Below are 22,632 nucleotides of genomic sequence, written 5' to 3' on the forward strand. Positions count from 1 at the left end.
TAGAAGTTATTTGGAAGTATTTGTAGTTTTCTAGGCAATATCACTTTAGGGATTGTGCAGCAGAGGAGCCTTCCGAGATTTCTGAATCAATCCCTCCTCTTTTTTTCTGCTGCTTGGTATACCTGCAGACAGAAAAAAACAGTTTTTTTTACCTAGTTCTGCAGCATCTGCTTATCAACGGTAATTTTAGGATATAGACTTGAACCTAGATGTAAGTACCTGACATTCCTAACAATCAAATAGATGCAAATCAGAATTGAGTTTATTTTTGCTTGGAGGAGTGGGGGAGTATTGCTGCTGTGTGAATGTTGTTAACTGAAGCAGCACATCCTCTGCTTGCCGTGGCTTCGTGTTATGACTGTAAGTGCTATCCCACCAGTAAACTTGTTGGAAACTTTGGAAAAATCTCACTAAACTAAAACATTACCATTGTTCTTCTGATCTTTCTTCATACTTTGATACTCTTTCTCTGCAATTTCTTTGCATCTTTTCTGTGTTTAATAAACAGGAAGGACAGTAAGGTATTACTGAAGAGATTGTTTCAAAACATTACATTCTTAGGTGTGTTTCTGTAAAAGGAAATACTGTTTTACTTCACATGGGTCACATATCTGGTACAAGCCTCCTGTGGGGAATTCCAGTCTTGCTACCAGCTGCTGGCTGTCCCTGTCCTCTGCTGCAGAGCACATAAGGCAGAGCAGCTGTGGTCACTTTTCTGCCTGTTCTCCTGCAACTATTTTTCTACATTTCATATGCTGTCACATGACATCACTGTTCTTTAATGGAAGGTGCTGAAGACAACTACTGTCCAACTCTTCCTAATCACAGAGCTACACGGAGCCCCCACTTCGCTTTGCAGTGCCCAAGCTCAACCATGGCTGATTAGGCCACGTGTCTGTTGGTCAGCAGGGGTGGTGCTGATCCTCTGCATGCCACCCTGGCTGGTCTTCTGATGCTATCAAGAGTCTTGTCTGGTTTTCCATTTCCAGCATTCGTTTCAGTTTCACTCTGTTTAATATCAAACTTTTCAGGACTTTAAAGGCCTACTTTTTGGCTCTAGACTTGGTGATGGTTTGACGCACTTGTCCATCCAGTTCTTACACAAGTTCTTGGAAACAGAAGCAGAGTTCAAATTCTCAGTTTGTTCTCCATCAGTAAACTGTGAAGGGACTCGGCACGTTCCAACTGTGCAGGGTTTTAAGCTTCTGAATGCGGCACTTCTTGGTACCCTTTTTTCTTGAACATTAGAACCTTCTATGTTGCAGCCCTATTAGTTTCTTTTGATTTTTTTTTTCTGCTATGTCAGGAGCCTCTCTGTAGAAAGTACTCTCCTGCTTACTGCTATAGATGCCCCTGTCTCTTATTTATCACTTATTTCCCAGGAGGTCTGATGAGAGAAATTGAGTTACTCTAGAAAGCAGCAGCAGCAACGTGCAGGTAATATTTACAATGAAATAGAATAGAGCAGTACTAAGCAATAGTTTCCCCTGTAAGTGCTGCTTTACCTACTGTACTGGAGAAAATCTGATTCTTGCAAGATGAGACAACTTTCTTAACTGAAACTTACAAGTCTTTTCTGACAGTTGGTGTGAAGAACTACAGATATTTTAGAGTGTGAACAGGTGGTAGCACAAGAAAATGCTTGGATTACCTAATGTTTTCCATCCTTACTTTTCTTTCATACTGGAAAAAAAACCTCATATGTTAGAATCCACACTACCATTCTTGTAGAATGTTTAGAACTTAGCACTTAAGTCTTTCGCTTTTTTTTTTTTTCTTAAAAGATCATTTCTCAAGTGAAATGCAGTTCTTTACTGTGACAGTTCACATTCACACAACAGAGCTTTCCTGGCAGCCAGTTTGAGAACTTCCCCAAGAACCAAATAACTTTTGAACGCACAACCACCTCCAGCTCCTGACAAGATGTTTTGACAATAACTTCTTTAATGAACAGAGCAATGTAACCATGTAAATTAAACAGCAAAGGGGTCTGGAGGTCTTCATAAATGCAAACTTGTCTGTATCTTTTGAGAGATACTGGGCAAAGGGAAGTGAATGTTAGCAGTATTAGTGTGACTGATGTTGTTTACATCTGTGCTGTTTAAGAGCTTTTATAGAATAGAGCTATTATGGTTTTGCTAACAGGAAAGAAAATGAAGTGTGGCCAATATCACAAGAAAAAAAAAAGTCACTGCAGGGTTTTAAATTCTGGTCTTCTGAGCCCCTGAGTAAAACCCAGACCATTTGCCGAGCTGCACTCAAAATGAGCAGATGTCTCCATTATAGGTTCATGTGTTGGGTGTTTTGGTGATCAATAGGAAGATTTAAATTAAGACAAACATGCATGTAAGAAGTGGTGTATATGCGCCTGTGAGAAATGAAGGAGAACATATACTGCAAAATCAGTATATGTATATATACATATTTTTAATTTTGCTGTGATGTAGCTTGAGAATTGGAAACCATTAATATTTTACGTTGTTAACTAATTTAGATTATATGTTATATATGATTAGAACAGATTAAGGATTTTGGGGCACACTGAGTCTTAGTCAGAAAATATTAGCATGTTAAAAAGTGAAGATTTTTCTTGTGATGCACTGAATTACTGCTAGTGAATTTATAGGTTAAAAACTAATAAATGTCTGTCCCATCCACAATACGTGCTATTGCTTAGGGTGGTGGTGCTTAGAAGACCAAGTTTGAGCCAGTATTCAGTTTAATCATAAGGACAGACACCACTTTCTCCTTTACCTTAGGGGATCAGGCTTCGAGCTCTTTTCAGATATGGGTGCTTCTTGCTTGGAAAGAGAGACTAAGGATAAGTGTCTTTATTCTTACTTGCTTTACCTGTAGTATCTCCAACTTTATGAAAGTTTTTTGTATTGCCTAACTTCTTCCTGTATGTGGATGATATTTTGGTACATGTTTCCTGATAAGCAGGTAGCTTTGTTGTCATCTGAAGATGAAATTGCTTTCCTTTTAGTCATTGTTACACAACATTCAGCTGTGAACAGGAGGTAACAGCTGTTAAGCAGGGTTATAATATGAACATACACATTTGTACAAATTAGCTGGAGGTATGCAAGTGCTGTCTGAAATCCTGGTCAGATTATTTTCATAAAAACAGAGTCTGTCTCTGAGGATTTACCATCTAAGTAATCAAGACCAGCTGCTGTGGGGAAGGGGGAGAAGCACAGTGAAATGCAGTGCCTTGCCCAAGGCCTTGTGGTGCTGCAGCAGCAAGGGAAGAACAGATCTGTTCTCTCTGTGTCTGGGCCCTTCCTCTTTGGGATGTTGCCTTCTAAAGATTGCGACTTTCTCACTTGCCTCTTTGGGTACCATCCTGTCATCTTGAATTCTTCTGCTAGTGGTGATAGCATCAATAGTGGTGGAAACATTTTCATTTTTTTTTTCCCTCACCTACATCTATCTTTATTAGTGATGGTATAAAATATTTCATCTGGACTTCATTAGTTCAAAACATTTGACAGTATTTTGAAAAACTGAGGTAATGTCTTAAAAACTGCTACCCTTTGATATTGAAGGACCGAAGTCGGGATAACTGAAGGAACTTCAGATTGCCATAATTTGGATAGGCTTCATTATAACTGTTACTGCTACAGTTACTGCTAAGTTATTTAGCTTTATAGCTGATCAATAAAATGGTATGCCAGAAACTAGTCTGTGGCATACTTATCTATAACATATGGAATATTGGATTTTTTTCCCCCCCTCTGGTTGGTCTACAAATCCTTGTAGTCATTGTCTGAATTTATGGGGAGAAAATACTACAGAGTGTGATGTGATCAATCATTCATGGTGTTAAAGCACCACACTTGTCGTGCTCATCATGACTGTCAAAAGAAAGTTAATTCAGAAATTTCCTTGAGATTTTTGTAGTTTAAGGCTCTCTTTCAGTCCTACATTCCCAGGGCAAGTTCGATGCCCACAGAGAATGAGGGTGCAGCAGAAAGGACGGTGCAAGCGGATCCTGTTGAGCAGCTGCTTGGTGCTCACACCCAGGCTCTCCGTGTTCACTCGTTATAATCTCGTGTCACGTGGGCTCCTCGAGAAGGTGGTGGCTGTAGAGCGTTTCTGTAACTAGAAAGCTTTGAGAAGTAGATCTGTTGATCCTGAAGTCTAAGCTAGTCAACTGAAGGAAAAATTTACTTGTTTTGAGTTCCTATGTTATGCTGACAGCATGTAAGTACCTCCCTTCAGGAAATGTTTTTCCTGAAGAAGCTCTTACTCTTTTACTGCCTTTGTATCTCAAGTCAAATGTGTTTAGGTTAGTTTTATTAGTGCACAGTGCTGCTTAAGGACACAATCCGTTTTTCCAGGATTAGCACTGTACATAAGCATGTAAAAGGAGTTTGAATGTCTAATGCCTTTTACAGATGGATTGAGACTCATGCCAGAATTCCGTGTTTCTATCTTTTTTTAGGATCCCATGAGAATATTGTCTTATTCAAAAAATGTTTTGCATATTTCCCACCTTTAGCATTAAATTCTTTATCTGATTAAAGACCAAGGTTTCTATTGAGCGCTGTTTTTCAGGTCTTAACTCCCACTTTTTATGTTTAAAGTACATAATTCTCTGTGATAAACATGTGTTTCAAATATCTTCTGCTATATTCTTTTGTAATGAGTTAAAATGTATCCACATCAGTCATTTTGTTACTTTGAATGTGATAATTCACGTAAAGCTAACTTTTTTTAGTTATGAAAAATGTAGTCACTGTAAACTATATATTGAAAAACGTGAAGTCTTTGATGGATATTTTGCTGTGTTATTTATGTTTCTTCAGAGTTCTTTCAAATTCCATTTCAGTTAATGTTGGTAAATGGAAAGACTCAGATTTTTTTTATAATTGCAAACGATAGTTGTAGTCCTTGGTTTTTGAAAGATTTTCTTGAATTACAACAGTAACATGTTTATTTTCTTATATTTTCAACATTTGTGTGAGTACTATCATTGCTGAAATTCAAGCATTTAATTGCAGGAAATTAATCAGAAATCAAAAAATTAATTTCAGTGTTTCCCCTTCTTACAGAATACAGTCGTTTTGAAGCTAAAATACATGATTTACGGGAGCAAATGATGAACAGTAGCATTAGTTCTGGATCAGGATCTTTGCGAACCAGCCAGAAGAGATCCCTTTATGTCAGGTAGTCAACCTCTTGCCCATGATGTGTGTTTGTCTGCTTTCTGAGAGACTGCCTATTTCTGTGTTCAAGTTTTTAACCGCTTACTGAACTTAACCAATTTGACTAGAATTTATTAAAAATTATGATGGATATATATTAAAAATTAAACTTAATTTGGTTTATGATTAATGTAATATAGTTGAAAAAAGTAGTAATATCCCTTGAGAGCACTGTAAGAACTTTGAAGAGCTGTGCTGTTATTTGCTTTTTGCCCTCTCTTAAAATTAAAAAAAAAAAAAAAGTGTTTTTATTACTGAGTGAATGAAGTTTTAATAACTTGCTTATGCCAGTTTGTCTTTCTGTTTTTTTCATATTTTAACCTTTCTTCAGTTCATCAGTCCATATTTATAATCATCTCTAAACTTGATTTAGTTGCCTTTCACAGCTTATATTAACTAATATTATTTCTACAGCTGATAGCATTTTCTTATGGTATAATTTCCTTGATAACCAAGAGAGAAATTGCATTAGAAAAAGCAAAACCTTTAATATAAATATTCCTCATTAATTTATTCATATAGAATTAAGCATAAATGAGGCCAGAAGAAAGCGGAACTATAAAACAGCATGACGCAATTTCTAATATTAAGTGCTTTTTATATTTTGTGTTGTTCTGACATTTCACTCTTGTATAATTTTCTTATCTTCTCACGTAGTAAGCAGGCGGAGGAATGGTTTTTGCTGCAGAGCAGAGCTCTTACAAGTTTATATTGAAACTAATCTTAAAAGCAGTGCTGGGACAAATCGTTGCTTGAATGCTAACAGAATAACTCATGAAATAATTAGTTTTCATGATGCATTAAAGTAATTCATTAAAATGAAAATGCAGTCAAGAACTTTTGAGACTTCTTGTGACCCCCAAAAGACATGGGATCACAACCAACTCTGATTCTGCAGTAGACTGTATGCTAATGTGGACAGATGAATTGATTGAGCTGAAAATGCTCAGTTATCTCAGTGTAAGCATGCAATTATTTTAGGTTTTGAACAAATAAAGTCTCAATCTAAAGGAACACAGTTCAGTGCTTTAGAAAGACAAAATTGACAAAACTGTAATAGAGTTTGGTGCGAACAGTTTTGACTTGCAGATAGTTATATGCATAAAAGAAATTCTGAGAGTTTGAAAGTATAGGAGAAAAGGATACATAGGCCTAGTAGGTCTCTCCATGCAGATAGGATGCCCTTTAGGAAGTGTGTCACTGCCAAAGCTCCCTGCTAAAATAACAAATTAAGGAATTTTCTTTGCCCTGTGTCAGGTAGGCACTTCTCAGTTTAAAATTTGTTATTGTACTAGTTGCAAGGATAAAATAAGACTCCTATGTAAGGTACAGTTTTAGGAGCATCTCGTATGGTTGCAGGGTTTGATTAAAAAGGGTTCCTGTCATTGTTTGTTCCACATCCTTGCTAAACTCTCTGTTGTGCTGAGACAAATGTGCTGTAGACCTCTTCAGGGAACTGATCCAGATTTAAAATAACCCAGCAGGGAGAAAAGAAATAGTCTGAACCCACATTAGTTCCCCAGTATGCCTTACCACATGCCTTTCCAGACAGTTGTGCTATCATAACTAAAAAGGAAGCAGTAGGAGGCTGAAGGAATGTGGCTGTGGCTAACATGGAAGCTGCAGAAACCAGCCTTGCTAGCGAAAGAAAAAGAAATGGTGCTAAAAGAGTCGCCAGACATCTGGTGCTCGGGTACTGCTAGTGCCCATTATTTGCAAATGGAGTCTGACCTTAGAAAATTGAGATTCTCTAACAAATGGTAGGAAATCTTCCAAAAAGCTGCACATAGGGTGATCTACAGTTACCTTTTTGTACCATAGAGGCTAAGCTGTGCTCAGATTGTATTTCTCTGCTTTTTTTCCTGCAACTCTATGGGCAAGAGATGGACTTTTGCTTTAAATGGAAACCATGTATTTTAACTAAAATAATTCTAATTTATGATTCAATATAAATTGACAAATGTGGTAGAACTTTTGACAATAGTATATACTTAAAATACTTGTCTCATGCTGCCTTCCCCAAGAAAATGTGTGATTTTTCTTATGCAAGTACACCTTTAAATTGCAGAAGGTATCTATTCTTCTTGATTTTCTGTACAGTATGAAAAACATACATGTTGTGTGTGTGTATATGTATATGCATATTATAAAATACTATATAGTTATAGTCTCTATATGTTATAGAGAGGGAGTATTCAGCATTTGCGTCTTAAGCAACTGTCCAAATGATACAGCCACTTTTAAACAACACAGCTTACTTCAAATTTTCCCTAATTGACGCTCCTCTATTTTATTTATTTTATTTTATTTTCAATATAGAGCTCTCTTTGATTATGACAAGACTAAAGACAGTGGCCTTCCAAGTCAAGGACTGAACTTTAAATTCGGCGATATTCTCCATGTCATTAATGCTTCTGATGATGAATGGTGGCAGGCCCGGCAGGTAACTCCAGATGGCGAAAGTGATGAAATTGGAGTTATCCCAAGCAAACGCAGGTGCGTGACGATATTTATATTGGCTTTGAGATGTTTGCTATTAAATTTTGACTTCAGCATTGGACGTATTCTTTCCATTTATCCTGATAGTTTGATAAAATCTGATTTAAAAGAGCACTATAAAGGTCTTACCAGTGTGATCTTGTTGCCTGAGTCCGGCCTCAAGAACTTGAGGCTTTCTTCCCCCTTACAATCGCGCAGGATGTCCTAGGAGAGGAGTGCAAACCTGCTGTCAGACATACCTAATCTGAATTTCTAGGGGGAAAGCAAAGCTTATGAATACAAACTATCTCGTTGACATTTCCTTTTACACATCTGTAACTTACCCCACAATTACTTTAGTGACCAGGATCATATCCCACAACTGTAGATGGCTGGAATGCATTAATTGCCAGCTGATTGCTGACACAGACGTTGTTTGAGGTAGCTGTAAGAATAGCCAGTAGTAGAACATAAGCAACTTTCTTGATGAAGTTACTGGTCAGCTCCTGTTGTCTTCCATTAGTCCAAGATTCACTTGGAGATTCAAGATGGAATTTTGCTAATTCAACTTTTGTCCTTTTCTGGTAGAGTTGAGAAAAAAGAACGAGCCCGGTTAAAGACAGTGAAATTCAATTCCAAGACAAGAGGAGATAAAGGGGTGAGTTTATGAAGTGCTCATTACATTTGCTGCTGTCAGTGGTAACATTTTTCATGGTTTATGTGGAAGCTCAATTTCACTTTTTAGTAGTAAAATTAAATTCTGCCAAATTGTGGTTTTTGTTTGTTTTGGGTTTTTTTTTTCCCTCTTCAAGGGGAAGAGAGGGTAGTGTGTTACCTTTTCCACCCTTTTCCCTATTCAGACAGGTAGTGATGTGGCTGTTCCCAAATCATATGAAGTAACCAATTCAGGTGAAAAAAGAACCAATTCCAAAACAAATCTGAGTTAAATTTTTGATTTTTAATTTTAATTTCATAGTCCAGTTTACTGCATGGTTCAGAAAGCCTGTCCCAGTACGTGTGATAGGTCAGTGGTAAAGAGAGAGGGCAGGGTAACAACTTGCGTGGCGCTGGGCATGTCTGTAACGTAAATTATAGCAATTTTATAATGGTAAAGGAGTCCAAATTTTAAGATATGCTTTCAGCTCTTTAGGAAGCCATTTTTTAAATAGGTACTTTTCCAATAGCACTGATGTGGTAACATTAGTAACTACTGTAAACTCTAGGGATTCCTTTTTGTCCCTTAGTTTATTTATATTGATTTCATAAATCTAAAAATCACAACGTTATATAGATAAAGTTTTAAAGCTTCAATTTTTAATCTTGATATACTTTAAAAGATACTTAGATTCATATTTGCATCCCTCTTTAGTTTAATAAATTAATAAAATTTTAAGTATTCTTATATAAGTATTCACTAAAAGGGAAACCAGTACCTTCAGTGACTTTTTCTGGTGTACAGTTTTAGTATAGCCTTCATGATTCCTTTGGATCACTTGCTTTTTGTTTTTTTGTGTCCTAGTACATTCATATATTTATACTGCAGTAAATTACCTTTATCAACTGATGTGATAATTTTTAAGCTGGTCATATACATATTTGAATTCAGTCTTTATTTTATAGGATGTAACCTTTTTGCATTTCACAAATTACTTTTATTACAGTGGTAAACTTGCGTGTTACCTGGCATGCCCAATAGATGAAAGTCACATAAAGGAAAATGCATTAAATATCTGAGATTATTTCAATGACATTAAATAATTAATGAAATGTTTTAATGTCCTTTGAAGCATAACTGCATGTTTTTATACCTTGTCCCCCACTGAACTGTAAACAGTTAAATATTTATTTGGAGTAGCCTATTGACAATAGCAGTGGTAGTACACAATTGCTGTGTACTAACATAGCACCAAAAATGCCTGGAATATGGAGTGGAAAAGCAACTACGCTTGCCATTGATGCACAACTGCAGTTCCGTGTCTTCAGTAGCACTTCGTTTTGCAAACACGCTTATGCTCTTCACAATCTTTTGCTTCAGCTGTAAATGTTTTAACATTATCATTTCTTTTCTAAAATATTCTTCCTGGTTTTGTCATGTTGATGTTGTTTGCTGTAAGCTGTCTGACATACATGTTTTCATGGACTCTCTGTGTTCCAGTGTCTGCCTGTGATTGTACTCCATGGACAATATAAAATACTAACTCTGAACAGTTCTTCAAAATTTCTACATTAAACCTTAAAGTATAACCCCAAATATAATTAAAATCCATGTTTCCTTCACTTTAAATAATACTTAGGAAATTGGATGGCTATCTTTCTTTCTTGTTTTTCCCTTTCTTATGCACATTTAACTGCGTTATGTGCTGCTCTGTTTTAATGTATTCTTGCTTATGATGCCTTTCATGATTTGCAGTGGCCTAATGAAAAATTTAGTACAATTAGTATGCGTTTTCAGCTAATACGCAGTTCTCTATCTTTTTATAATCCTGGTATCTTTTATAAATAATCTTTTGGCTAATCTTTTTTTCAAAGTCAGTACAATATTTCTGCTAATTTCTCTTTTTTCATTGGAACTGACTAACCATTATACATGCAGTATATAAAAATAAGTGTTATTTCAGTTAAGTTTTAAGTTTTGCTCTGCAGAAAGTTAAAAATGAAGAATAAGTGTGGTAAACCACTTTCAAAACTAAGATAAATCTGTTTGTGTTTTATGAAGTACAATAAATTGGCCGTTCCATTAATTTTAGTCTTCCAAATTGCAGAAACTTAGTTAAACTGTGCCATTTCAATTTAGTTGCACTTGTCACCTCTATTCTTTTGCCTGAACTGAGGTACTTGTCTTTATGGGACAATTATGGGACAGATGCAAGACATTTAGCTATTGAAATTCACATTACAGGGTCTCTCAATATACTCAGCAGAAACCTTCTCCTTTGGGCATACTTCCTTGTTGCCTTTATTCTGTAGATTACTGTGATGTTTGTGAGTGTGAGAAATGAGTTGCAATGGTATTTTGATGTCAGGTAGAGGTACAAGAGGGCCAGAATCCTAAATCTTCCCTTTGCCAACCATAATTCCTGGCTTGACACTTTTTTTTTGTCCATATGTCAGGTTTAAAACTTCTTTCAGCAGCTCATTCAGTAGGGTGCCAAGGTTAGTCAAACACAGATACTAGCCAATTAAAGGCTTTATGGATTTCCTATTTAACCCAGTACTGCTGTTTCCAGAGCTCAATAGTGTTGTCACCCCTCAAGCTCTCATTGTACCATGTTCCTCTTCAACACCTGGTTATTTTAAATAAATATTTTAAACAGCAATGGTAAAAGTATCACTGGATATTTTTTCAGGATCCAGTGTTTCCATGCAAGTCTCTATTAAAACTGATGGCCCGAAGGATGTTAATACTGTAGTAGGATGCAACCTGGGTGTTGCACCGTGGGCATCTCTTTAGGAGGACCCAGTGCTAATTTTGTACTCCACTGGAGACACCTCCAACCATTTGAAAATGTTTAGTCCTCTGCCACTCCTGCTTGCTGTTGTATGTCATTCCATGCTAAATGCTGGCAGGAAAGGCAGCAAGTATAACTTTCTGCAACCATATTGTGTATAACAGGGGAAAGGTGAGGTCACACAGCATTAAACAAGACACGCAATTGTTTGAAAAGTATCATGCTGCATATTTTAGAAATAGCTGTTAGTACAGTCCTTATGATTGCAAAGTATCTTGATTCTTTTAAAAAGCAGCTATTGAAAAAAATGATTCTGTGGAAGTTTTATTACTTCCTGCTGGATGTCAGATGTACTTGGCTTAGAAGTAAACATTCCCTGTGCAGCGTAGGGTCTCAGAACCAAGGTGGGCACTTTCTTCTGCCATCCCCTCCAATAACAGCATTTCTGCAAGCCAGATGCCACAACTACTTCAGACTTCATGTGCTGGCAAAGCTGGTGGGATGATTCACTTATGCCTAGATATAAAAGAGATTTCAGCTAGCTTCAGGTTAGCTGTGTTAGTGCTGTGCCTCATTACAATAAAAAGGTGTTACTGATTTATTTATGCATTAAGGTTCTTTTTATTTACTTCTCATAAAACTGCAAGCTAAAGGTGATGCAGTCATATAATGTTGTCAGGAGAAGACATGACAAATACTACTAAAATTTGGCTTACTTACACCTGTATACATACATTTATGTATATATATGTCATAATTCTTCATTGCTCAGGCAAGGAACCTGATAATAGCTTAAATTCAAATACGCACATGACTTGAGAAAAATTCCTATCCGCTTAGAGAAGTTCTTCAGCAGTTATAATAGTCAGTATCAGATGAGGCTGAATAAAATCTTTTTTTTCCTGTGATAGTTCTCCTTTAATGTACTCCTGAAAAATAATTACCACAGTGAATGAATGAAATAAGTTGGTATCTTTTGAAAGTTGGTATTGGGATACAGACTTTCCTAGAGCAAAATCTTTTCTTCTGATGAATTTGTAATGAATTGCAACTGAGACTGAAACAAATGCAAAAAAACAGTTTTTTAATTGCTAGACGTGCTTTATTTTCTTTTTTTCCTATTTCACTCTTACTTTCTTTAGTTTTACCCTAAGGTAATTTGGTGCAATGGCAGCTCTTAACTTTCTTTTTCCTTACTGTATGGTATGTTATGTATTAGTTATCACCAAAGTATTTACAGTTTTGCCTTTGCATACAGGCAATGCTGGGAAATACTTTTGTTGTGCTGTTACCATGTCAGCTGTTTGCAAAAGCCTGTGTAAAGCCTTGGCGTTTTGGGATTTTTTTTTTGCTTGTTTTTAATTATTAACCCTTCCTTTAGAACATATCAATGATTTAGTTGGGTTTTTTTGGAGCTCATTATACTTTGGCTGTCTTAGCAGCCTAATTATTTACCTCTCTTTGCACTCACAAAAGGCTAAAATTTGTGCAATATAGGGCAGACCCTATAGGCGAAGGCAGCTTGCCAGTTGCCTTGGTCGTGAGCATGTGAAAGAGGGGGTGAGCCAGTCCTTGGTCCCCGTCTCTGTCTCTCGTGAGCTGTTGAGTCGCGGTGTGCGCTGCAGAAGGCGGTTGTAGGAGTCAGTTCCCCAGGGCTGGGCCTGGGCCTTTGTTCACACAGCCATTAGACATCCTCTGTTTTGCCCCTCCTTCTCTTCTTCAGCAGTCATTCAATGACAAGCGTAAAAAGAACCTCTTTTCCCGAAAATTTCCCTTCTACAAGAACAAGGACCAGAGTGAGCAGGAAACCAGTGATATTGACCGTAAGTATGTGGAACCCACGGACAGACACACGCACGTAGAAGGGCCGACTAGATGCAGTAGGGTGTTACCATGGAGACAGTTTCACGAGCTGCAACAGGCCAACGGACCCGAGGTGCGCTTGACAGCCCACATCCGTCCAGGCAACCAAGCACCTGTGCTGGCAAAGGAAATTCCAACCCAAGAGCCTCCCAGTTGGGCATAAACTGGATAACGGTGTGTGGTGGTGGCACACACTGCACTGGTGGAGATGATCGCTGTGCGATGCTGTCAGTGATGGTGTCTCATGGTGGCCTCTGAGGAGGGCACGCAGCATCCAAGAAAAGAATTTGCTAAGCTGGCATCTCCGAGTGGTTGTGCAAAAGGCAGGCCATTCTGGAAAAAAAAAAAAGTTTTCCAATTGCAGTTGCCTCAGTTGGGAAGTGCAGACTCCAAGCTGCCTTCTGTGTCACGTGCCTCAGTGACTGCACTTCACGTGCCGGTCTGTGTAAACCCGATAGGTGTTTCTTCTCCTGTGATGTTCAGGGAACTGTCTCCTGTCGTAGCGCCAATTTTATATATTACTGACAATTATTTTCTTTGTGATTGTCTTTTTATTGCTTGCCCTCTGGGGACTACTCTGCAGGAGGTCCCTGACGACATGGGATCAAAAGGCCTGAGTAAGTGATCCAAATACTCCCAAGTTATTTTAACCTCCATCTGATATTTTTTTTTTTTTAGCAGATCTCTTTGAGACTGGTGCTCTACAGGCATAAGGAGGTTAACTCTAAAAATGTTTCATAAGCTTTTTCTAGTTTGTCATGTTCTGGGGATTTTTGCTTTCAAGAACATCTTTGAGTTCATGTTATCACATAAATGTTTTTTTTTTTTTTTTTTGTTCTGAAGCTTACTAATGCTCACCTGTTTGTCCTTGTAAAAACCTGTGATTGTAAATTTGTTGATATGCTTTGGATGTCATTTTTACATTGGTTTGTGTTTTTATTTTTATAAATAACCTATGTCTTTTTACAATAATGTTAGCACTGACATAATATTTTAACTAGTTTCTGTTTTCAACACTCTGTTTAGGTGACTGATGTTTACAGCTATTAAAACTTTTAACAGAAGAGTTAAAGGCTTTTCTGACTTATCTGAACTCTTAGAGTACTCTTAAACCACTGTTGATCCCCTGGGAAGGTGACAGTAAGCACTAGTTATATTTGCTGCAGAACTATGTGTTTCTGTCCCATTGAACGCCATAAGATTGAAAGCTGCTGAGGACTCCAGCAGACCTGTTTGTGCTCACAAACACCACTACTGTCCTAAAAGAGCAGGCCAAGTAAAGATGCTAAGATCTTGCTTTGATCACAGATGTTAAATGTGTCCTGTGTTAATGGGATACCAGCAGAAATGCCACTAAAGATAATATTCTGCATAGGTCCTCATTCTTGTCCTCTGTTACGCACAATGTTCCTGAAGTTGCCTGGAATAAGTGGCCCACTTCTATACTGGTCTCAGTCACTGAACCGAAGTACTGATACTGAGGCTGGTTGCAATTAGATTTCTTGATCTGGAGCAGAACCAACCATAACCAAGCTTTACAGCCTTATGATCCTGTCTACTTTGAACTCCTTTACAGCATGATCTAAAAATTTCACCTGGTGATGATTCTGCTGTAAAAACAAATGTTTGCTTCTAGTCTTTATTTTCAGCCCAGACTTCTTAAAACTGCCTTAATCTTGCTTAATATTACTTGGGCTGTTCATGACCAGTGCTATTTTTGGCGCTCAGGTTTCAGTCTTGCATACTCATAAGTCGTGCCTGTTATGAGATCATTGCAGCACTTATTATTTTTAGTTGACTAGCCCACTGTCTTCCTTGGAAGACAATTCCTTCATGTTCTGCCACCAGGCTTTTAAACAGCTCTGTTTCCCTTCTCCACACCAATGTGGGTGTTTGTCTAAGACCTGCAGATGAAATGACAGTAGATCCAAGTTGCTGCTGCTCACAAATGCCGGAAAACATTTCTTTGCCTTTCCGTCATGGAAACAAGAGTTCAGTCAAGTCAAAGATTTGCCTTTTAATCATATTGGTTCAATTAAAAAAATAAAACTAAAAGGTTAATTAATTTACTTACAATACCTGTAACAATTTTATTATGCTTATTAATCACTAAAAGTATACTTTTTTCATACCTGTATTCCTTCCTTCAGGGTCCCTTTGCTTCCTTCTCTTCAATCTTGTAGTGGAAGAACCATACTGAATTTAAGATACTATGTATTCAGTTTGTATATCAACACATGTTTATTTTATGCAGTCTCAGCCTGCAAATGCTTCTGTTTATCAATAGAAATAGAGTCATTTTGTGGCAAGAAAATTGCTTCATTACAATAAGGTTCAAGAATATCTAAGTCTGTATTGGTCACCTAGACTTGTACAATTTTCAGATGACAGAATAGATTGATACCAGAAAATACTTCAATTGCATTAAATTATCATAAATAACTGAAATGTTCATTTATCATGTAGTATTATAAACACAACCCACCCAAAAAAGTGTGTAAATACAAGCATCCTTTAGCTTGTGAAATTTTTTAATTAGTTTGCAAGAGCTGAGAGATTTATATTTATGCACCAGAGTAGAAGGCAGGAACTTTTGAGAATTAAAGCATTATTGGGAGGAAAAAGTTAAACAATCAGAAAAAAAAAATTTTTGCACTACAATTTAAATAAATTATTAAATATACCATAAAATAGTATCTGCTATTGAATTGACTAAAATATATTCCGTTTTTTTCTGCTCCTTGAGTCTTCATAAAATTATCTTAGTTGCTTACTTAAATAATATAGTTTAAATATGTAATCTCATGTTTTTTGCATAACCAAAATCATCTTGAAGTGGAAACACCAAAATTACAGGGTTGCATATGAAATATGAAGTAGTGTACTTTTCATAATCTTATTTTGATGTGCTATTTAATGTTTTTTTTTTCCTTTTTATTAACATCCATTCCTTTTGTATGAAATTAAGCTTGATCCTGAGAGGTATGAGAAGTACCTTAAAACATTTATGTGCAGTATGTATTGATTTCAGCATTTCAATGGTATCAGTATTGTCTTTCATCTGAATTATTTTTGTCAATTTGTTTTCTTTTGGACTCATGCCATCAATGTGTGTTCCTTATTTTTCCATTGTGTTGCAATTTCAGAGCATGTAACCTCTAATGCCAGCGATAGTGAAAGTAGTTACCGTAAGTGTTTTTAAGTTCTTTGTTTATTTAGAACCCTTGTTTAGTACCTCTTCCTTTGGTTTTGTTTGCCTGTCTTTTCTCTGTATTTGTGTGTTCACTAAAACTGATATAATTCTGACAAGCATAATTCTATTTAGTTAAGCTAATACTGGGATTGTAACAAAACTGTGTAACCTATAACCTGTAACCTATCTGCCTACAACTTTTCACAGCTGATATTCACGTTTAATACGTGAAAGAGAAATGAGCAAATGTGTTACCCTTGCTTTTCAGTTTTCACTTAACCAATTTTATTGAGTATGGATGCTTTGAATTGTCTTCAAAGAATGTAACACATTCAGTGCTAGAGTCAGTTATGACAGATTAGCACGGTGGACTCTCTCATTTTGAAGGCATAGTATCTTTTTAACTTCTGGACTGAATTGGCTATTTTATTACCCAAACGGCAGCAGTACTACATGTTCACACTGGGTAATTTGCTGTGTGATACCTCTATGCAATGCCTTAAAAAAGAGGGAGAAATTGTCCTGTCTTGGACCAAATGTGAACTGCCATTCTGCTGCTGAGCTCCAGCCAGCTTCTCAGCAAGGAAGCCAGGATGGAGCAGAGCAGGATGAGGAGAAGGTGGAGGAGGTGGCGGGTGAAAGAGCAGTGACATCCCCGCCGCGTGGCGCCGGTGGTGGCTTGGTGCTCAGCTCCTGCTTCCGCTGCTGCAGAAACGACTGTTGGGAGGCTGTTGTTCTGGGGGTGATGAGGAGAGCCTTCTCCAGCGGCCGTATTTGTTTGGGAGCTGTCGATCTGCTCGGAGACAAGGAGCTGTGCAGCAGAATTTTCCATACTGATGAATACACTTGAGGAGAGGATTTATAAGCACAAAAATTCCCTGGTGTTCACAATGCTGATAGTGTTGTAGACTGTAATTGTCATTAAAAATGCATGTATATATATATATACACGCACCTCTGTTCAAATTTCTAAGTTAGTCATTTATGTAAGAACATATCATTAAAACTGTTTCACCGTGACAGTTTCTTCTTAAATTTATGGCTTTACTAGTATTTTTCTTTAGGTTTCTGTCAGAGCTTGTTTTAGTTATCTTTAAAGCTCATTATTGCCAGTTCTAGGTAGGGGTTTTTTGGCGTTATTGCTTGAGAAGCCGTAATTTATTATGAATGTCATGTAGTTTCTTACTTGAATGTGTAATTTTAAGCATCTTTTATTAAAATGATTCTTTTAATTTCTTCTTACTGCTGTCTATTATGAAAGTTATCTTGATTACAGATGAGTACGGTTGTTCAAAAGGTTCATTCTATTAATCTTCGTTTTTCCAAAGTATTGATAAGCAGTGACAATATATACTTTTTGCCCTCAATCAGGGAATGCTATATACTTGTATTATCTCTTTAACATTTTGCTTAATGAATTGCTGATCTTGCGGTGATGTTACCCCCAAAAGTAGTTATTTACATGTCAGCAGGATCTTTTGTAGATGAGTTGATAGTTGAGTGATCCACTACTCCTCTCCCTAGCTCAAAAGAGGTTCTGAAAGTATATACTGTCTTTCTGAAATCCATTTGCATGAGTGACTTCTTGAGATATTAAGGTATACAGGTTGCATGTTTTCATGTCTGTCTTAATGTATTCCTCACTTGCAATAATTGGGGAAAAAAAAAATGTTCGCTACTGTATTGCTGTGATGAGTTTGAATGCAGATTTATTTCATATAACACAGATCTCATTATTCTTAATGAGATTGTAAAATTCAGAATTAAAATATCCGTAGTCTTTGCCTTGGAATAAGGAAAATACATATAAATAGTTTTTGCATTTATAAAAGATTTTCCCTCCATCTATTTCTGTATTAGAGTGGGATAACATTCCTTTACTTGTTATGAGTATGGCTCTCAAATTCCAAAGTACATTCCAAAAATTACTCAAATGAGTTATTGGGACGCTATTCAAAGTTCACAGTGATGACATAGAATTTGAACTTGCATCTTCAATTCTAAATTCTTTGCTATCATGGGATTTACTTTTAGGATTCAAAAAATCTTACTTTGAGACATTTTGTTGGACTAAAAATGTTTTTTAGAGAGATGGCAACTGAGGTATATTTCAGATGCTTTCACCAGCTTTTGAAAAGCTTGCAGCTCTCAAAGGGTCAAAACTTACTTAGTTTCATTCACTGCTTACCTACTTTCTGAAGCTGAGAGTAATACAAAGCATTCTCTGTTTCTAAGTTCATCTTTAAGAAGTCGTAGTTATTTAGTAAACATAATCACAGTTTGGAGATTTTGTAGAATTAGAGTGCTCAGAGGTTCTTGTATGAGTGGCATTTAGTGAAAAAGGTCGTAAAACATTGCATACCTTGCCAAACATGATTTTCAGATTAGTATAAAAAGTATAAAAATGTTATTTTAAATACTGACGTCCTAGTATGGAAAATGCTTGTGATGAAGGTGGCTTTGCCTCTAGCAGTGAATGATAGTATGCATGCATCTGTTCAGGGAGAAATTTATAACAGCTTTTGAGTAATGCTTTAAAGTTCTTGTGCTTGACGTCAGCTTGACATGCTAACACATCCAAAGAAATTATTTTTGCTGTATGTGGCTTATGCTTTGCCATTTTTGTTTGGCTTCTCTGTGTGATTTTTTATAATTCATTGCTCTTGGAAAACGTCCTGCATCATTATTATGTATATTTTACTACGCGATGCCTGTATCTCATTATGGTTCATTAAAAGAATCTATTTACATATATTGGCTTAGAAAATAACACATGGGTATTTCTTTGCATTTACATTTCTAGGCGGCCAAGAGGAATATGTTTTGTCATACGAACCAGTCAATCAACAAGAAGGTTTGTCGATCTCATTTAGTATAAAATAAACACTCTCTGAATTATCAAAATATTTCGGCTGATACATGTCTAATGAGATAAAATCAAAATGGAAATTGGTAGGAAAAAATAATTTATTTTGTCACACATTATAATAAGATACTTTTCAGTAATTTCTGATGGGATCTTGTCACTTCTATCTGATTTTGCTGCACTATGTATAAAGGGGTGTAGTATTTTTACTACTCCTATTGATCTTCAGAGATGTGAACAGTTGATTTTCATGGCATGATACATACCTCATATATTTTTAGCTAATCTGTAAAAGGGATGTCTTTTGAGAATAATTGATATATATTCCATATAAAATACTGTGGCAATTGAAGTAAATACCTGTCGTGTCTACGTCTCTTAATGGTTGCAGCTTCATTTTGGTTTCATGCCATGAGTGATCTGGCCCAGTTGCCTTTAATACTGTTACTGAACATGCATGTACAGACTTTCTGCTCCACTTTGTTAAGCTTATTGCCTGGGCTCCACTTCATCAGTAACTTGTTACACAAGACTAATAGCAACTAAATTATTTAGGTCGTATGAATTGTGATTTTGACAGGCTTTCGATAAAATCATGGATGACACTAGTGAGCCACCCTAAGCCTTCATGCAAAGATATTTGTTATTGAATTAATAAATTGACAGTTACTGTATCCAAGACATTTTTAATCAATATGTTAGTATCGAAGAGCACTGTTTTTCAGAAGTCGTATGAAAACATTTTATAGGTCAAACTTTATATAATTTGGGTTTTTTCTGCAGTAATGACATATTCAACCTAAAAATAAAATGTGTAGAGCTGAAATTGTATTCTAAGGCTTAGTTACTTGGATGTTACTGCCTTCCTGTAGGCTAATACATGATAATTAGATATCTTTGACTTCTTAAATACAACCAAAACCATTTATAGCTTTCAAACAACTTAAGCTCCTTTAAAAAGATTGTTAGTAGCTACAGAAGTTGCAGCTGAATATCGTCATGCATGGATGTTTAAGCTTAAGTTGTTTTAGAAGCAAAAAATATATATATATATTTTCCCAATAGAGAACTAGAATTTCAAGAACTCTGCTTCTGTTTTGGTGCCTTGCTGAAGTGTAAAGATTTTCAGATTTTTTCCTTTTGCTACTTTTGTTCAAATCAAGTCTGTTACTTGTAAACAGGATTTTTCAAAGATCTCGTAATGCAAAACTGATTTTTAGTCACATCTAGTGTAGTCACTAGTGCAGTCAGTGTAGTTTTAGTCAACGCCTAGAGTAGTGTTTTGAGGGTGAAAATCTAGTATCTCACCTTGACTTTGGTATTAATTGTTGTATATCCTTCAGTGTTTCTTTTTTTTATTTGATTTCCCTCCTCCCTACATCCCAAGAGTATCGATCTTGTAAATCTTTAACAAGATTAAAACTTGTTTTGCTGAAACTTAAAGCTTTGCAATCTGCTCTAATGTAACTGATATTGCTGTTCTGTGTCTAATAGTCAATTACACTCGACCTGTGATTGTTTTGGGACCCATGAAAGACAGGATAAATGATGATCTGATCTCAGAATTCCCAGACAAATTTGGCTCGTGTGTTCCACGTAAGTGTCAGCAAATACTAAAGTAATTCTAAGTGGATTATTCTTGTTACTTATCCTCTCTATGTTGAGTTAAAAAAATGTTAAAGCTTTATTGTCTAAGCTTTGTAGGACCACTTGTCCTTTATCAGTTAATAACAGTTTTGCAGTATAAATGGAAGACTGTTTTTGCCTATTACAGGGGGAAAAGTCTTTTTGCTCTTCTTTAAAAAATAGTATTTTGTCTCTAAAGATACTACAAGACCAAAACGAGATTATGAGGTGGATGGACGTGATTACCATTTTGTCACTTCTCGAGAGCAAATGGAGAAGGATATTCAGGATCACAAATTCATTGAAGCTGGCCAGTACAATAATCATCTTTATGGAACGAGTGTGCAATCAGTGCGAGAAGTAGCAGAAAAGGTAAATCAGTGCTGGTTTTATTTGGATTTTTTCAGTGCCTTAAATACTAAGTGCCCAGAATGGAAAATGGACCAGGCTGTGTTATTCATTCTTCATTTCTCAGGGCATTTGCCGCTTTTAAAGAAGAGTTAATATATGGAAGATGTGGACAGGCGAGCAAATGTAGTAAAACGCTGCTAGAACATACTAACACCTTAGATGGTATCAGTTAGTATCCTGATCCATGGACATGATTCCCATGGAACTGGGAAACAGTTAATCCCCAGCTGAATGCAAGCAGCTGTGCATTGTTTATGCTGGAAAATAACTCTGTAAGAGCTGCTGGAATTAACTGTGCGAGAGATCAGAGCTAAATGATTCTAGTGATTCCGTCTGCTTTGAAACAGAAATATTTCAGTCATTTCAGATTGCTTCTACTTCCTTGCTCTTTGCTGTGTCTTCGAAGGATTGCACTTGCAGAGGTTCAAGAAGAGTGTTTCATGATATGTGGTTTTATGGTGCCTGTGGGTTTATGTCCTGGCTCACAAATTCTGCCATTTGTACTAGATCTCCTACTAAAGAAAAGGCTTTTCTGATTTTAGTCACCCAAGGGCTGTCTTCTCTTATTTCCCCTCTTCCCCATTCTCTTTCCTCTTTAGGAGGAATTTCGCCCAAATCACTCATGTGCTGCCAAGAAAGAAAAGAAACAGGTTTGGAGGAAAAGGAGATAATGATGTCAAGATACAAGGAGCTGTGTAAAGAGAGCTTGTGGCATGAAAATCCCCTGAGGGCCAGAGAATTGCTTGTAGTGGGAGTGTGGAAGGAAAGAGGAAAGCAGCTGCGTTCTGTTCCAGCTGCCCCTGGAAGGGTTCTGATTTTATCTTTTGAAAAATTAGAAAAAATCAGTCCAAACATTCACCATATCAAATCTGTTGTTATACAGCATGATACTTGGGGGAAGGAAAGGAGTTGTATTAAGATCTGTCTAAATATTCTGATAGTGGCAAATTCCTGTGGCACCAATGATGGTCATTCACTCAGATATGCCATTTAGTCATCTGGCTCTGGTCTAAAGTGAGTCTGTGAGATGGCCACATCCTTAAAAGATAGTGGTTTGAAATACAGCTGGTCCTTTGAATGAATCAGTGTTGTTGATTGGGCTGCAACCTCTGGAGAAAGGAAGGATGAAGAGTTGAGAACATCTCACATGCTGGATGATCCCAGCACCCAGAGCAGTGCAGTGAAATCGTGATAATGTTAATGTGGATGCTCCAATTTCACTGGCTTCAGTGGAGTCACATTTTCACTTCTGAATTCTTGTACTATGCATGGCTGTGACTTGAAATCTGCTTAATGGCATTTTCCCTTCTCGTTCTTGCTTTCTAGGGTAAACATTGCATTCTTGATGTTTCTGGTAATGCGATCAAAAGGTTGCAGATTGCCCAGCTGTACCCTATCTCCATTTTTATTAAACCCAAAACAGTGGAAAACATCATGTGAGTAAAAGCAAGCACTTCAGGCTAAATTGTATGAAACTGTCAGTGTACTTCAAAGCCAGCTTGCAGAAGAAAAGCAAGCTGGAAAAAAAATAACGTT

The 22,632-nt window shown here is 36.7% G+C and overlaps 1 protein-coding gene across 20 annotated transcripts in view; it reads left to right on the forward strand.

Moving 5' to 3' along the window:
- The window catches only part of DLG1 (discs large MAGUK scaffold protein 1), a 123,289-nt gene that overhangs the window by 96,966 nt on the left and 3,691 nt on the right, over window positions 1-22,632 (forward strand). For 6 of the 20 annotated variants that reach the window (XM_088525554.1, XM_088525560.1, XM_088525567.1 and 3 more), the window contains 9 exons: window positions 5,058-5,172; window positions 7,530-7,706; window positions 8,277-8,346; window positions 12,861-12,960; window positions 16,147-16,188; window positions 18,997-19,047; window positions 20,554-20,655; window positions 20,885-21,057; window positions 22,423-22,532. In XM_088525554.1, the coding sequence (XP_088381680.1) occupies window positions 5,058-5,172; window positions 7,530-7,706; window positions 8,277-8,346; window positions 12,861-12,960; window positions 16,147-16,188; window positions 18,997-19,047; window positions 20,554-20,655; window positions 20,885-21,057; window positions 22,423-22,532 (940 nt within the window). Of the gene's footprint in view, window positions 1-5,057; window positions 5,173-7,529; window positions 7,707-8,276; window positions 8,347-12,860; window positions 12,961-13,583; window positions 13,618-16,146; window positions 16,189-17,454; window positions 17,491-18,996; window positions 19,048-20,553; window positions 20,656-20,884; window positions 21,058-22,422; window positions 22,533-22,632 lie in introns of all 20 variants that reach the window. The other 14 variants (XM_088525557.1, XM_088525565.1, XM_088525572.1 and 11 more) reach the window with 8 other exon arrangements.

The sequence above is a fragment of the Tinamus guttatus genome, unplaced genomic scaffold, assembly GCF_059628265.1.
Source record: "Tinamus guttatus ecotype Peru unplaced genomic scaffold, ASM5962826v1 Tinamus_guttatus_pri_ptg000227l, whole genome shotgun sequence".
NCBI classification, from domain to species: Eukaryota; Metazoa; Chordata; class Aves; order Tinamiformes; family Tinamidae; genus Tinamus; species Tinamus guttatus.